The following is a 17,045-nucleotide window of genomic DNA, read 5'->3' as shown; positions in this document are numbered from 1 at the left end:
GACAAAATCTGTATGAAATCGTAATTCCAGAAAAATGGAACAGTAGATAGGGTCACAAATAAGACAAGTTATCTAAGAAAAAGAATTAAAATCTAAAAAGAAAGTTAAAAGGTTACCTGTGCTCATCCATAAATTAAGATGAATGTTTATATCCAGAGTCCACAGAAAATGACTTTACATACTTCAAAATATGCTGTTCCAAATTTTAAAATCAAAAACAAACCAAATTCTCCCGTAAAACAGTAATGCAAACACTCACCATATTGTTAACATTCTTTAAGATAGTGGTGAGGCCGCTTATAACCAAAGAAAACTTGTATTTGGAAATATTGATAAGACATTCCTTGTTGTGTTCGGTACTGACTTTGGTATGTGTGTTCTGCTGTCCTGTTTTTATTGGAAGCTGAGGAAAAAAAAAAAACACGTTAGCTTACATTTTAAAATGACTACCGAGAACTCTATTTCTCATTGAAAATCATGAGATATTAGGAAAATTTTATCAACCACAATTACCTATATTTGTATCTCAAGCTCCAATTTTCAATATATAAAGGAATTTATAGCAAATCTAAAATTCTTTAGAAATTTCAATTTTTTGCAGCTTTCTTTCTAGAAGTCATAAATCTCTATCTACAAAATTAAATCTTTACCCAGCACTATGTAAGACAGAATGATGACTCACAGAAATAGAGCTACTTCCTTGTAGCTACAAATTATTTCAGAGAAAAATGTCTGCAATAAAATGCAATTTTTTCCTTTATATATTGAACTCAAGCATTAAAAGAACAACAGACCAAGAAAATCTACGCCTTAGACCTCTAGTCAATAATGGCAAATAACGGCAGACTGTGCAGAAAAGAAAACAAGCTGTAAAGCCTGGAATATACATAGTAAGACTGATTCAGGTAAGATAATCACCCTCAGGTACACAGCCGAGGGAGTAACAGAACAACAAAGAGATAAATCTCATGGAAAAAAATATCTTTTAAGGGAGATATTATATTTATATTTACCTATATTTATCTGAGAATGAACTAAGTCGCACTACCAGGAAGTTCATCTCTACCCTGTTTAAGAGCAGCATTCTGTATTGAAAGCATCACAAATATATTTACTGTTTAAATATTAGATCCTGCTAACACTAACAGAGAACACTGATGAGGTTCCTCCGTGAAGAAACAAACCTGAGTCCAGCTTCCTCATTTTTAAAATGGTGCAACAAAAGGTGGAAAGAGACCAAGCAGCATGCCCAAGTTTGCTTAGTCAGTTAATAATGTGACTAATTTGATGGTAAAGAAATACTAAATAAAAGAGGAGAAGCATGTTTAGGGTTTAGAAGATAGGGCAGAACAGAAGCTACAGAATTACATAATGTTACAAGATTATGGAGAGAAAAAAATCTGAAAGACCAAAAAAAGAGGATTGTAGAAGATGGCAGTGGCTGCACCAAGAGGAAACTGTAATGTAAACTGTGGACTTTGGGTGATTATGACATGTCAATGTGGGTTCATCAATTGTAACCAGTGTACCACTCTAGTGGGAGATGCTGATAATAAGGGAGTCTGTGCATGTGTGGAGGCACAGGGCATATGGGAAAACTCTTCACCTTCCACTCAATTTTTCTGTGACCCTAAAACTGCTCTAAAAAAATAAACTGTTAAAAAATGCAATTAAATACCCATAAGATCTTTTACATTTGATATTAAGAAAATTAAGAATTGTTAATATCCTTAAAAAGAGAGAGAAAGAGAAGATGGCAGTGGCTGCAATGTAGCTTGTGAATCTCCCCAAATCCCTCTGTGAGGGTTCATTTTACACGTCAACTTGATTGGATCATAGAACACACAGATATTTGGCTAAACACTATTTCCGGGTGTGTCTCTGAGGGTGTTTCCAGATGAAATTAGCATTTGAATAGGTGGACTCTGTAAAGCAGTTTGAACCCCCTCCAATGTGGGTGGGCATCAGCCAATCCACTGAGGGCCTGAATAGAATAAAAAAGGCAGGAGGAGGAAGAATTGGTTCCTTTTGCTTAACTACTTAAGCTGAGACATTGATCTCCTGCCCTTAGTGTTCCTGGTTCTCAGGCCTTCAGACCTTTCTATCTCCCCTGTATTGGTTCTGTTTCTTTAGAGAACCCTGACTAATACACCCCCTCATAAAATAGCAAAGAAGCTAGAATCGCAAAACCCATGGACCATATCTACATCAAAATTAGGGGACAAGGCACCCCACAATAACCAAAATACAAGCAGCAAATAGGAACAAACCACTTACAGCTACAAAACTGGTGTGGTATAAGCATCTGTGCAAGAGAGAGCAGAGGGAAGCAGAATGTTTGATGGATCTGACAAGGAAAATCCCCAAACTGCATTACATCCTCAATGAAAATTACAGCAGGACAAGTTTAGAAGCTTAGCTAAAATACAGGGGTTTTTGTACACATGGCAATTGGCACATGTGTGCAAAAGGTCTACAATAAAGTCTGAAAAGAAGAAAGCACACTTTAAACCATCACTGTCTAACAGAACTTTCTGTGGTTAGGATATTATACTATATCAACAGTGCTTATTACAGTAGCCACTAGCCATATATGGCTATTAAGCACTTGTTATGTGGCTAATGCAAATGATGAATCAAATGTTTAATTTTATTTTAATTTATTTTACTTAAATTTAAGTAGACATTGTACCCACTGGACAGCACAGTTCTAAACTAACCAGCTAAAGAAACACTCCCTTCAAGGATGAAGCCCATGCTGAGAAGAAATTGCTGAGATTCACTCCAGACTGAAACAAGAACAACAGGGCAAAAGAAAAAGATCCAGATAAAGGTGGAAAAGAGGAAGAAAGCCAAGAGAGCTCACAAAGAATGAGATGATGTATTCATTTAATTTCATGAAAGCAATAGAAGAGCTCCAGAGCCATGAAGATAGAAATTATCCTGGCCCACATTTCTCTCCTACCAATTCAGGAAAACTAATTTCACATAAAAATGAGCAACAGAAAACACTGTAGTCAAATCATATGTGAAGTTATTTTGAGAAAAAAGAAGAGACAGAATAACATTGCAACAGAAAATGAAAACACGCCAAAAAGATATGTTCACCAACAGATGAAACTGTAAATTATTAATTCAAAATGAGCCAAGAGAAATTTTTTAAATGACTAAAGATATGAAATAACAAATTAGAATTACAAATAGAAATAAGTTGACAAAACTCAGGAAAGAATTAGAAAAAAAAAGAAAAATCATTTCAGAAGTGAAGACTAACCAGAAGATATTAAAGAGTGAATAAAACAAAATATAGGGTTTCCCTGGTGGCACAGTGGTTAAGAATCCACCTGCCAATGCAGGGGACATGGGTTCAAGCCCTGGTCCGGGAAGATCCCACATGCCGCGGATCAACTAAGCCCGTGCGCCACAACTACTGAGCCTGCGCTCTAGAGCCCGCGAGCCACAACTACTGAGCCCGCGTGCCACAACTACTGAAGCCTGCACACCTAGAACCCATGCTCCGCAACAAGAGAAGCCACCACAATGAGAAGCCCGTGCACCACAGCGAAGAATAGCCCCCGCTTGCCTGCAACTAGAGAAAGCCCACGCACAGCAATGAAGACCCAATGCAGCCAGAAATAAATAAATAAAATAAGTTTATTTAAAAAAAAAAAAAAATATATATATATATATATAATGCTTTAAGAGAAAAAGAAGGTAAATAGGAGGAAAATTCTAATATAAAAAAAAAAAGAAAAGAAAAGAAAAATGAGATGGGATTCGCAATGAAGTGACAGACAGGCAAACAAGATCCAACATATGTATAATAGGAGTCCTCAAAGAAGGAAATCAAATGAATGGAGTAGAATGAATATTAGAAACTAGAATTCAAGAAAACGTTGCTGAAATTTTTCAAAAGCACTTGAAACTATATACTTAAAGGGCATACCGCATACCTGGAAAAACTGACCCAGAATGACCAATACCAGGGCATATTTTAGTACAACTATTGACCTTCTGTGAACAAGAAAAAAAAAAAGATCCTTTGAACATTCAGGCAGAAAGAGAAAGCCACTTACACAAAAAAAACAAAAATTAGACTGTCATCAGACTTTGACAATACTATATGCTAATAGAAAATGAAATAACATTTTAATATTCTCAAGAGAAGATAAAGTAAACCAAGGATTTTATATGCAGGCAAACTGACTCCCAAGTACAATGGTGACAATCAAACTGTTCTGAACTGCAAGAACCCAGGAAATATTGTTCCCTTAAGCCTTTCCTGAGGAATCTACTAGAGAATATACTTCAGTCAACCAAAATAACAGGAGACACATCCACATTACGAAGGACCATTAAATACACATTTATTAAAAGAACTGAGAATAAATGACGATAGTAAGAGAAAAAACACACTATGTAATTGCTATGTGTAATGACAGTATAGATACAGTACAATTATCAAAAGTGGGGAGAGGGTAGTGAGAGTATACAAAAAGTAGGATGTTTCCTGATTACCTTATGGTACTAAGAGTAAAAGGGTGTTATTTTAAACCAAATGCTGGCTGAGGAGATGAGAGTAAGTTACTAGCTGTTTCAATATTGCTTACAGAAGAAAACCACTATATAACAACTTCCCCTCCCAAGAAAGGGAGGAAAGTAGAGTACCATACAAAGGCATCAATATAAAAGTAACCAACAGAACAAAAATACAAACTGCTGGTTTGTGCTGGGTGAGCAGTGGCACAAGCCCACCACCAGATGCTTAGGTGAAAACCTACAGAGGGGGTAACTAAACACAGCAAGAGTTTCCCATGTGGCTCTCTTCAAGCTTCTCCTTCACAGTCCCACTTCAGTGGCTGGACATAGTTGGCTTCTCAGATTTCCCTAAAAGCTCCAACTTGTCTACCCATTGCCACTGATTTAGAGGATCCGACTAGTGACTCCTTCTCTGATCCTCCAATTCCCCCTTCTAGATCTTCACCCCGTGAGTCCTCTCAAAATTGTATATGGTCTAATTTCCATAATAAGTCCCTTCCCACATTACACAATCAGCTTCCCTGACTGAACCCTAATACACAAACCTTCTGAAATACCAAAAAATACGCTGGGAGAGCAAATAACACAGACCACACAATTAAAAATGACTTAAATAAAAGACTTGTATAAATATAAATGTAACATAAAAAATATGACAGAAATGAGTCCAAATTCATCAAACTATGGAACAGTCTCCAGGCTATATCTTTAAGTTAAAAAAACAGGGTGAAGAAAAGAGTATACAGTATGCTACCATTCATCTAAGAAGTGGGAGGAGAAATAAATACACACACACACACACACACCTCTTCACACATACAAAAACAGAAGGATGAAACTTAAAAACTTTTAAGTGGTTACCTTTAGGAAGTCAAAGAAAATAAAGGAGAGGTGTCGAGGATAGAATCTATATTCCCTGGCTTTTGTAGATTTTATTTTGAAATTATGTAATTTATGTAAATATAAAATTAAATTAAAATTCTAAAAAATAAAATAGAAATCAAAAATAAACAAATGAACTGAAATTTGTATCCAAATTTTTAATGGCATAGTCACAAAGAGAAGAACTATTCTAAGTTATTTTAAATCATATTAGGTTCACTTCCTAATGGAATATACTCTAGGGACAAAAAAATGAAGATAAATCTTGATCCTGTATGTATTGTGGGATCATGGAAAGGAGTGATTCGGTGATATTTTAATTCTGTCACTACTGGTGTCATTAAAAACTGCGACTCTCAGTACAGGAGAGGAACAGTAAAGTAAAAACCCTGTAGTCTTGAATTGGAACTGGAAGTATCTATATCAATTCTTAATGTAGTTTTATCTTGTATGAAGAAAATAAAATATATTTTTCCCCCTTTGTTTGCTGAAAATGCCTAGAAACAATGACCAACCCTGCAGTAATGATCTTGAGATTCCATTTCCTGGTAAAAGGAATTGGGACGCCTTCAGAAAACGGCTGATTCCACATCTGAGGCAAAAAGGTACATGATGAACCTGGAACACTTTGTCATACCAGATAGCAAGAAAGCTGCCAAGGAAAGCTATCAAAGGGTCGAGTCAAAAAGACTCAGGAATAAATTTTGAGGAGGCTCCCACTGACCAGAAATGGAATAATTTGAACATTGTTAAGGACAACAATTTTAATTTATCGAAACATCAAATATGTTTTAATCTATACTTCTGCTTCCAAGGTAGAGTAATTCACAGCAAAACAACACCTCCCTCCCCCAAATTCACGCACACACACAAAAGAAAAAATACAAAAATCAACTGTTTAAAGATTTTAGAGAGCTACTGAAGGAATGAGGACTAGAGAGGCTAAGTTTCCAAAAAAGGGTGAACTATGGAGAAGCAAGGTGATCTTCTGCAGCTGTTTCCTCCCGCCCTGGGGCATTTGCAGAATCTGGGCCCCCCCCACACACAAAAAAAAGTCTTTTTTTTTGCCTTTCCCAAGCAAAGTACCTCTGTTGAGGGAAAGAGGAACCATCAGAGATTCTGGTTGTCACTGAGAGCTGGAGTGACACAATTGAAGACATGAGGGAGTCTCAAATGCATAGTTGGGTGGAAAATGGTAAAAAAGCTAAGCCAAAAACTTCTGAAAAGCAGAACAGAATTTCAAAATCTCACAGCCGCAGAAGACAAAGATTAGAGTACAGAACCTGCTAAAGAGAGAGGGACCCTAGTAAATACACCCAGTTCTTAATTGTACAGCCTGGAGGGTAACATCCTAAATAAAAAGGGGCAAATCACAGCAAATGGAACTTTTGTACATTACAAGTAGGAGTGTAAATCAGTAATTACTTTGGAAGACTGACATTATCTGCTAAAATGGAACATATACATACAGTCATGCCTCCAAATCTGCAGGACATCGGTTCCAGGAGCCCAGAGGATACCAAAATTTGTGATACTCAAGTCCCTTATATAAAATGGCATAATATTTGCACATAACCTACGCACATACTTACGTATACTTTATATCATCTCTAGATTACTTATAATACCTAATACGATATAAATGCCATGAATAGTTTTAAATACAATGCAAATGCTACGTAAATAGTTGCCAGTTGCTTGGCAAATTCAAATTTTGCTTTTTGGAACTTACTGGAATTTTTCTTTCCCCAAATATTTTTTATATGCACTGGTTGAATCCACAGGTGTGGAACCCACAGATACAGAGGGCCAACTGTACTTAGCAACTTCACTAAGTATATACCCAAGAGAAATGTGTACATATGTTCACCAAAAGATATGTTCAGCTATGTTTATAGCAGTGCTTTCGTAATTTCCAAAAACTGGAAACACTCCAAATGTCTATCAACAGCAGAAATGGTTTTTAAAAATGGTATATTCAAACAAAGAAAAACTCTACAGCAATGGGAATAAATGACTTACAGCTATAAACTTAATTTCATAAATATAATACTGAGTGAAAGCAGTCAGAACAAAAGATCACTTACTGTATGATTGTTACACAAATTTCAAAAACATGTTAAATTCAAGTCAGGATAGCAGAGACCCTTGGAAAGAGCAAGTAATGACCAGAAGGAAAAGGAAGGGGAAAGAGGAACTCCTGGATTGCTAGCATTGTTTTATTTCCTGATCTCTGTACGGGTTACACTGCTGTGTTTACTTGGCAAACATTTATTGAGCTGTATATTTACATACATTTGTGCATCTTTCCATACTTATAAGTCAATGGCAAGTTTGCTAAATATATACATATTTAAATCCATGAGTTAATGATACTAAAAAAACAAAAACAAACTGGTCACTCCTAGTGGATACAGGGGAATTTTGGTAGACACTGAGGCACTGCTCAGCTCCCCCTTCAGGTAAGGACTTAACTGCTGGAGAGCTGTCAGTCAGCACCTTAGGGATCGCCTCACCTGCAGAGAATGATCCTGCCCAGGTGAAACCCTTCCTGGGCAGCCCACATCCAATGACCAATTGATATGGCAATATAAAGGCCGGAATACCTCAGTCCAATTCTGGGAAACTCGAAAGGGCCATTCTAGCTCCAGAGCTCCCCAAAGGGGTTGGCCAAACCTGATTCTGGGCCTGCATTGTACCATGAATTCTGCATCTGCAATCCTCCCTTCTCTCAGATGTGCATCCCAAGGGAACACCTTAATGAACATCCTGCACTAGGCTCTCAGGGCAGATAGAGCAGGTGCTAAGATGTGAATTTAAAGCTGGCAATGAAGGAGAAATAGTAACCTCAAAAACAATTTAATTTGAAGAATATTACTAAACTATTTGAGCTCTGTGAAAAAAGATAACAGAAAGCTGACTGCCAATTAGAAGCTAAGTATGAAAGCCAGAAGGCCTCTCTGGAAGCACGCAAAGATGCTCTCCTCTCCTCCAGCAGGAAAGCAAAGAAACCTAAGGACAAGAACCAGAATTATCAGAGTTGCTAGGCTCCAAAAGTTAAACTCCCAAACAAGGCAGGTCTGCTATGCCAAGATCAGAGAGCTGTGGTTGGCAAAGAATAATACGACTCTGACACATGTAATGGAAACATCTGGGTTGGTGCTCCCCAACATCTTTTATCTCCAAATTGCCCTGAACTCTCGAAGTCTACAGAAGTGGCCCATTACTGTTACTAAGAGCAAGCATTCCCCACGCCTGTGTGAAGACAATTCAGAGGCCTCTCCCCTGCAAGACAACAGATGTCCCCTCAGGATTTGCCACCACCTCCCCTCCTGGCCAAAGGGGTACGAGGGAATTTTGGGGGTAATGAAACTTCTTATATCTTGATCATGGTGAGGATTACATGAATGTGTGTATTTGTCAAAACTCAGAGTTAAGCAGTATAAATTCAAGTGACAGTGTTATAACATTAGGGCATTCAATGTAATCCCTCTGGTAACCACAAAGAAAATAGCTGTAGAATATACAAAAAGGAAATGAGAAAGGAATTTAAACATTCCACTACAAAAAGTAAACACAAAAGAAGACAGTAATGTAGGAAATGAAGGACCAAAAAAAGCTATAGGGCATATAGAAAACAAATAGCATGATGACAGCAGTAAGTCCCCTCTTATCAGTAATTACTTAAAATGTAATTAGATGAAACCCTCCAATCAAAAGACAGATTTGGCAGAATGGATAAAAACACATGACCCAACTATAAGTTGCCTACAGGAGACTCACTCGACATCCAAAGACACAAACAGGTTAAAGAAGAAGGAATGGAAAAAAATATTCTATGCAAACAGTAATCAAAAGAGAGTAGGCTATACTAATATAAGACAAAATAGACTTTAAATCAAAAAAAGTTATGAGACAAAGGAGGACATCATAAATTAATACAAGGTTCAATACAGCAAGAAGATAGATTATAAACATTTACATAACTAATTATAGACCATCAAAATACATGAAGCAGGGACTTCCCTGGTGGCACAGTGGTTAAGAATCTGCTTGCTAATGCAGGGGACACAGGTTTGAGCCCTGGTCTAGGAGGATCCCACATGCCACAGAGGAAATAAGCCCGTGTGCCACAACTACTGAGACTGCACTCTAGCGCCTGCGAGCCACAACTACTGAAGCCCACATGCCACAACTACTGAAGCCCGTGTGCGTAGAGCCCATGCTCCGCGACAAGAGAAGCCACCGCAATGAGAAGCCCACACACCACAACGAAGAGTAGCCCCTGCTCACCACAACTAGAAAAAGCCTGCGCGCAGCAACAAAGACCCAACACAGCCAAAAATTAATTAATTATTTTTTTTAAAAAAACTTCATATGTGACATGGTCACAATTAAAAAAAAAAACACATGAAGCAAAAACTGACAGAATTGAAGGGAGAAACAGAGAGTTCTACAATAATAGTTGGAGACTTCAACATTCCACTCACAATAACAGAGAAAACAACCAGACAGAAGATAAGTCAGGAAATAGAGGACTCAAACAACACAATAAAACAATTAGACCTAATATATATGTACAAAACACTCCATCCAACAATAGAATATACAATCTTCTCAAGTGTACATGGGACATTTTACAGGTTAAACCATAGGTAAGGACACAAATAACATCTCAATAGATTTTAAAAGACAGATATGCAAAGTATCTTCTCTGACCACAATGGAATGAAGTTGGAAATCAGTAACAAAAGTAAAACTGGAAAATTCACAGAACTGTGGAAATTAAACATTATACTTTTAAACAACCAATGTTTCAAAGAAGAACTCACAAGGGACATTAGAAAATACTGAGAGACGAATGAAAATGAAAACACAACAAACCAAAGCTTATGGGATGCAGTGAAAGCAGTGCTAAGGGGGAAATTTATAGCTATAAATGCTTACATTAAAAACAAGGAAACTGATTTCGCATCAGAAACTCTGGCCGGAAGGGCTGGTTTCAGGCCTCTGCAAGCGGCCCCCTATGAGCAAGTGACGCTACTCTAAGCACAAAGGACAAAAAAAAAGCCTCCTACCTGTACAGCTGGGCCATGAGGCCTGTCGCCCCACAGAATAAGAGGACAGTGACAATTCTGCCTGGAACAAAGAAATCTTAAGAGATTGGCTAACATTGCTTCCTAAATAAAGAAAGCAGAAGAGAATAGTTTGTCTGAAGTCACAATAGATACCTGGCTAAACTGATATTCTCAAGGTCCTAATCACATCACATCCTTGGGGAACTTCAAGGCCACCTTTACTTCTAACTCCGTGTGGATGAAAGGCTCTTGGTGCTCCAGCCAGGCATCAGGGCTGTGCCTCTGAGGTGGGAGAGCCAACTTCAGGACACTGGCCCACAAGAGACCTCCCAGCTCCACGTAATACCAAACGGCGAAAATCTCTCAGAGATCTCCATCTCAACATCAAGACCCAGCTTCACTCAACGACCAGCAAGCTACAGTGCTGGACACCCTATGCCAAACAACTAGCAAGACAGGAACACAGCCCCATCCATTAACAGAGAGGCTGCCTAAAATCATAATAAGGCCACAGACACCCCAAAACACACCACCAGACGTGGACATGCCCACCAGAAAGAAAGACAAGATCCAACCTCATCCACCAGAACACAGGCACTAGTCCCCTCCACCAGGAAGCCTACACAACCCACTGAACCAACCTTAGCCACTGGGGACAGATACCAAAAACAACGGGAACTACGAACCTGCAGCCTGTGAAAAGGAGACCCCAAACACAGTAAGATAAGCAAAATGAGAAGACAAAAAAACACACAGCAGGTGAAGGAGCAGGGTCAAAACACACCAGACCTAACAAATGAAGAGGAAATAGGCCGTCTACCTGAAAAAGAATTCAGAATAATGATAGTAAAGATGATCCAAAATCTTGGAAATAGAATAGACAAAATGCAAGAAACATTTAACAAGGACGTAGAAGAACTAAAGAGGAACCAAGCAACGATGAAAAACACAATAAATGAAATTAAAAATACTCTAGACGGGATCAATAGCAGAATAACTGAGGCAGAAGAATGGATAAGTGACCTGGAAGATAAAATAGTGGAAATAACTACTGCAGACCAGAATAAAGAAAAAAGAATGAAAAGAACTGAGGACAGTCTCAGAGACCTCTGGGACAACATTAAACGCACCAACATTTGAATCATAGGGGTCCCAGAAGAAGAAGAGAAAAAGAAAGGGACTGAGAAAATATTTGAAGAGATTATAGTTGAAAACTTCCCTAATATGGGAAAGGAAATAGTTAATGAAGTCCTGGAAGCACAGAGAGTCCCATACAGGATAAATCCAAGGAGAAACACACCAAGACACATATTAATCAAACTATCAAAAATTAAATATAAAGAAAACATATTAAAAGCAGCAAGGGAAAAACAACAAATAACACACAAGGGAATCCCCATAAGGTTAACAGCTGATCTTTCAGCAGAAACTCTGCAAGCCAGAAGGGAGTGGCAGGATATACTTAAAGTGAGGAAGGAGAAAAACCTACAACCACGGTTACTCTACCCAGCAAGGATCTCATTCAGATTTGATGGAGAAATTAAAACCTTTACAGACAAGCAAAAGCTGAGAGAGTTCAGCACCACCAAACCAGCTTTACAACAAATGCTAAAGGAACTTCTCTAGGCAAGAAACACAAGAGAAGGAAAACACCTACAATAACAAACCCAAAACATTTAAGAAAATGGGAATAGGAACATACATATTGATAATTACCTTAAATGTAAATGGATTAAATGCTCCCACCAAAAGACACAGACTGGCTGAATGGATACAAAAACAAGACCCATATATATGCTGTCTACAAGAGACCCACTTCAGACCTAGAGACACATACAGGCTGAAAGTGAGGGGATGGAAAAAGATATTCCATGCAAATGGAAATCAAAAGAAAGTTGGAGTAGCAATTCTCATATCAGACAAAATAGACTTTAAAATAAAGACTATTACAAGAGACAAAGAAGGACACTATATAATGATCAAGGGATTGATCCAAGAGGAAGATATAACAATTGTAAATATTTATGCACCCAACATAGGAGCACCTCAATACATAAGGCAAATACTAACAGCCATAAAAGGGGAAATCGACAGTAACACAATCATAGTAGGGGACTTTAACACCCCACTTTCACCAATGGACAGATCATCCAAAATGAAAATAAATAAGGAAACACAAGCTTTAAATGATACATTAAACAAGATGGACTTAATTGATATTTATAGGACATTCCACCCAAAAACAACAGAATACACATTTTTCTCAAGTGCTCATGGAACATTCTCCAGGATAGATCATATCTTGGGTCACAAATCAAGCCTTGGTAAATTTAAAAAAATTGAAATCGTATCAAGTATCTTTTCCGACCACAATGCTATGAGACTAGATATCAATTACAGGAAAAGATCTGTAAAAAATACAAACACATGGAGGCTACACAATACACTACTTAATAACGAAGTGATCACTGAAGAAATCAAAGGGGAAATCAAAAAATACCTAGAAACAAATGAAAATGGAGACACGACGACCCAAAACCTATGGGATGCAGCAAAAGCAGTTCTAAGAGGGAAGTTTATAGCAATACAAGCCTACCTCAAGAAACAGGAAACATCTCGAATAAACAACCTAACCTTGCACCTAAAGCAATTAGAGAAAGAAGAACAAAAAAACCCCAAAGCCAGCAGAAGGAAAGAAATCATAAAGATCAGATCAGAAATAAATGAAAAAGAAATGAAGGAAACAATAGCAAAAATCAATGAAACTAAAAGCTGGTTCTTTGAGAAGATAAACAAAATTGATAAACCATTAGCCAGACTCATCAACAGAAAAAGGGAGAAGACTCAAATCAATAGAATTAGAAATGAAAAAGGAGAAGTAACCACTGACACTGCAGAAATACAAACGATCATGAGAGATTACAAGCAACTCTATGCCAATAAAATGGACAACCTGGGAGAAATGGACAGATTCTTAGAAATGCACAACCTGCCGAGACTGAACCAGGAAGAAATAGAAAATATGAACAGACCAATCACAAGCACTGAAATTGAAACTGTGATTAAAAATCTTCCAACACACAAAAGCCCAGGACCAGATGGCTTCACAGGCGAATTCTATCAAACATTTAGAGAAGAGCTAACACCTATCCTTCTCAAACTCTTCCAAAATATTGCAGAGGGAAAAACACTCCCCAACTCATTCTACGAGGCCACCATCACCCTGATACCAAAACCAGACAAAGATGTCACAAAGAAAGAAAACTACAGGCCAATATCACTGATGAACATAGATGCAAAAATCCTCAACAAAATACTAGCAAACAGAATCCAACAGCACATTAAAAGGATTATACACCATGATCAAGTGGGGTTTATTCCAGGAATGCAAGGATTCTTCAATATACGCAAATCAATCAACGTGATACATCATATTAACAAATTGAAGGAGAAAAACCATATGATCATCTCAATAGATGCAGAGAAAGCTTTTGACAAAATTCAACACCCATTTATGATAAAAGCCCTGCAGAAAGTAGGCATAGAGGGAACTTTCCTCAACATAATAAAGGCCATATATGACAAACCCACAGCCAACATTGTCCTCAATGGTGAAAAACTGAAACCATTTCCACTAAGATCAGGAACAAGACAAGGTTGCCCACTCTCACCACTATTATTCAACATAGTTTTGGAAGTGTTAGCCACAGCAATCAGAGAAGAAAAAGAAATAAAAGGAATCCAAATCGGAAAAGAAGAAGTAAAGCTGTCACTGTTTGCAGATGACATGATACTATACATAGAGAATCCTAAAGATGTTACCAGAAAACTACTAGAGCTAATCAATGAATTTGGTAAAGTAGCAGGATACAAAATTAATACACAGAAATCTCTTGCATTCCTATATACTAATGATGAAAAATCTGAAAGTGAAATTAAGAAAACACTCCCGTTTACCATTGCAACAAAAAGAATAAAATATCTAGGAATAAACCTACCTAAGGAGACAAAAGACCTGTATGCAGAAAATTATAGGACACTGATGAAAGAAATTAAAGATGATACAAATAGATGGAGATATATACCATGTTCTTGGATTGGAAGAATCAACATTGTGAAAATGACTCTGCTACCCAAAGCAATCTACAGATTCAATGCAATCCCTATCAAACTACCACTGGCATTTTTCACAGAACTAGAACAAAAAATTTCACAATTTGTATGGAAACACAAAAGACCCCGAATAGCCAAAGCAATCTTGAGAACAAAAAATGGAGCTGGAGGAATCAGGCTCCCTGACTTCAGACTATATTACAAAGCTACAGTAATCAAGACAGTTTGGTACTGGCACAAAAACAGAAATATAGATCAATGGAACAGGATAGAAAGCCCAGAGATAAGCCTACGCACATATGGTCACCTTATCTTTGATAAAGGAGGCAAGCATATACAGTGGAGAAAAGACAGCCTCTTCAATAAGTGGTGCTAGGAAAATTGGACAGGTACATGTAAAAGTATGAAATTAGAACACTCCCTGACACCATACACAAAAATAAACTCAAAATGGATTAAAGACCTAAGTGTAAGGCCAGACACTATCAAACTCTTAGAGGAAAACATAGGCAGAACACTCTATGACATAAATCACAGCAAGATCCTTTTTGACCCAGCTCCTAGAGAAATGGAAATAAAAACACAAATAAACAAATGGGACCTAATGAAACTTAAAAGCTTTTGCACAGCAAAGGAAACCATAAACAAGAACAAAAGACACCCCTCAGAATGGGAGAAAATATTTGCAAATGAAGCAACTGACAAAGGATTAATCTCCAAGATTTACAAGTAGCTCATGCAGCTCAATAACAAAAAAACAAACAACCCAATCCAAAAATGGGCAGAAAACCTAAATAGACATTTCTCCAAAGAAGATATACAGATTGCCAACAGACACATGAAAGAATGCTCAACATCATTAATCATTAGAGAAATGCAAATCAAAACTACAATGAGGTATCATCTCACACCGGTCAGAATGGCCATCATCAAAAAATCTAGAAACAATAAATGCTGGAGAGGGTGTGGAGAAAAGGGAACACTCTTGCACTGTTGGTGGGAATGTAAATTGATACAGCCACTATGGAGAACAGTATGGAGGTTCCTTAAAAAACTAAAAATAGAACTACCATATGACCCAGCAATCCCACTACTGGGCATATACCCTGAGAAAACCGTAATTCAGAAAGAGTCATGTACCAAAATATTCATTGCAGCTCTGTTTACAATAGCCAGGACATGGAAGCAACCTAGGTGTCCATCATCGGATGAATGGATAAAGAAGATGTGGCACATATATACAATGGAATATTACTCAGCCATAAAAAGAAATGAAATGGAGGTGTTTGTAATGAGGTGGATGGAGTTAGAGTCTGTCATACAGAGTGAAGTAAGTCAGAAAGAGAAAAAGAAATACAGTACGCTAACACATATATATGGAATCTAAGGAAAAAAAAAAAAAGGTCATGAAGAACCTAGTGGCAAGACGGGAATAAAGACACAGACCTACTAGAGAATGGACTTGAGGATATGGGGAGGGGGAGGGGTGAGATGTGACAGGGTGAGAGAGTGTCATGGACATATATACACTACCAAATGTAAAATAGATAGCTAGTGGGAAGCAGCCGCATAGCACAGGGAGATCAGTTCGGTGCTTTGTGACCACCTAGAGGGGTGGGATAGGGAGGGTGGGAGGGAGGGAGATGCAAGAGGGAAGAGATATGGGAACATATGTATATGTATAACTGATTCACTTTGTTATAAAGCAGAAACTAACACACCATTGTAAAGCAAGTATACTTCAATAAAGATGTTTAAAAAAAAAAACAAGGAAACTAACAAAAAAAAAAAAAAAAAGGAAACTTTCAACTCAGCAACCTAACTTTACAACTTAAGGAACTAGAAAAAGAAGAACAAAGGAAACCCAAATCTAGGAGAAGGAAAGAAATAAAGATGAGAGCAGAGATAAACAAAATAGTAATAGAAAAACAATAGAGGAAAATCAATGAAATCAAGAGTTGGTTCCTCAAAAAGATCAACAAAATTGACAAACCTTTAGCTCAATGGACCAAGAAAAAAGAGAGAACACTCAAAGCACTAAAATCAGAAATGGAAGTGGGGACATTACTATCAATTCTACAGAACTAAAAAGGATTTAAAGAGAGTACTATAAACAACTGTATGCCAGAAAGATTGGGAAACCTAGATAAAATGGAAAAATTCCTAGAAATACAAAACTTACCAAGACTAAATCACAAAAAAATAGAAAACCTGAACAGACCTATAACTACTAAGGAGATTGAATCAGTAATCAAAAAATCTCCCAAAAAAGAAAAGTCCTGTACTTGATCACTTCACTAGTGAATTCTACCAAACATTTAAAGAAAAACTAATACCAACCCTTCTAAAGCTTTCCCCCAAAATTAAAAGAACACTTCTAACTCACTCTATAAGGCCAGCATAACCCTGATACCAAAACCAAAGACACTACAA

The 17,045-nt window shown here is 37.4% G+C and overlaps 1 protein-coding gene across 3 annotated transcripts in view; it reads right to left on the bottom strand.

The window, feature by feature from the left end:
* NF1 (neurofibromin 1) overlaps positions 1-17,045 on the bottom strand; it is a 250,231-nt gene that overhangs the window by 188,780 nt on the left and 44,406 nt on the right. For all 3 annotated transcript variants that reach the window (XM_061176469.1, XM_061176470.1, XM_061176471.1), the window contains exon 2: positions 260-403. In XM_061176469.1, the coding sequence (XP_061032452.1) occupies positions 260-403 (144 nt within the window). The remainder of the gene's footprint in view (positions 1-259; positions 404-17,045) is intronic.

This window comes from Eubalaena glacialis, chromosome 19 (assembly GCF_028564815.1).
Source record: "Eubalaena glacialis isolate mEubGla1 chromosome 19, mEubGla1.1.hap2.+ XY, whole genome shotgun sequence".
NCBI lineage: Eukaryota > Metazoa > Chordata > Mammalia > Artiodactyla > Balaenidae > Eubalaena > Eubalaena glacialis.
This window is presented reverse-complemented; position numbering and strand designations above follow the sequence as displayed.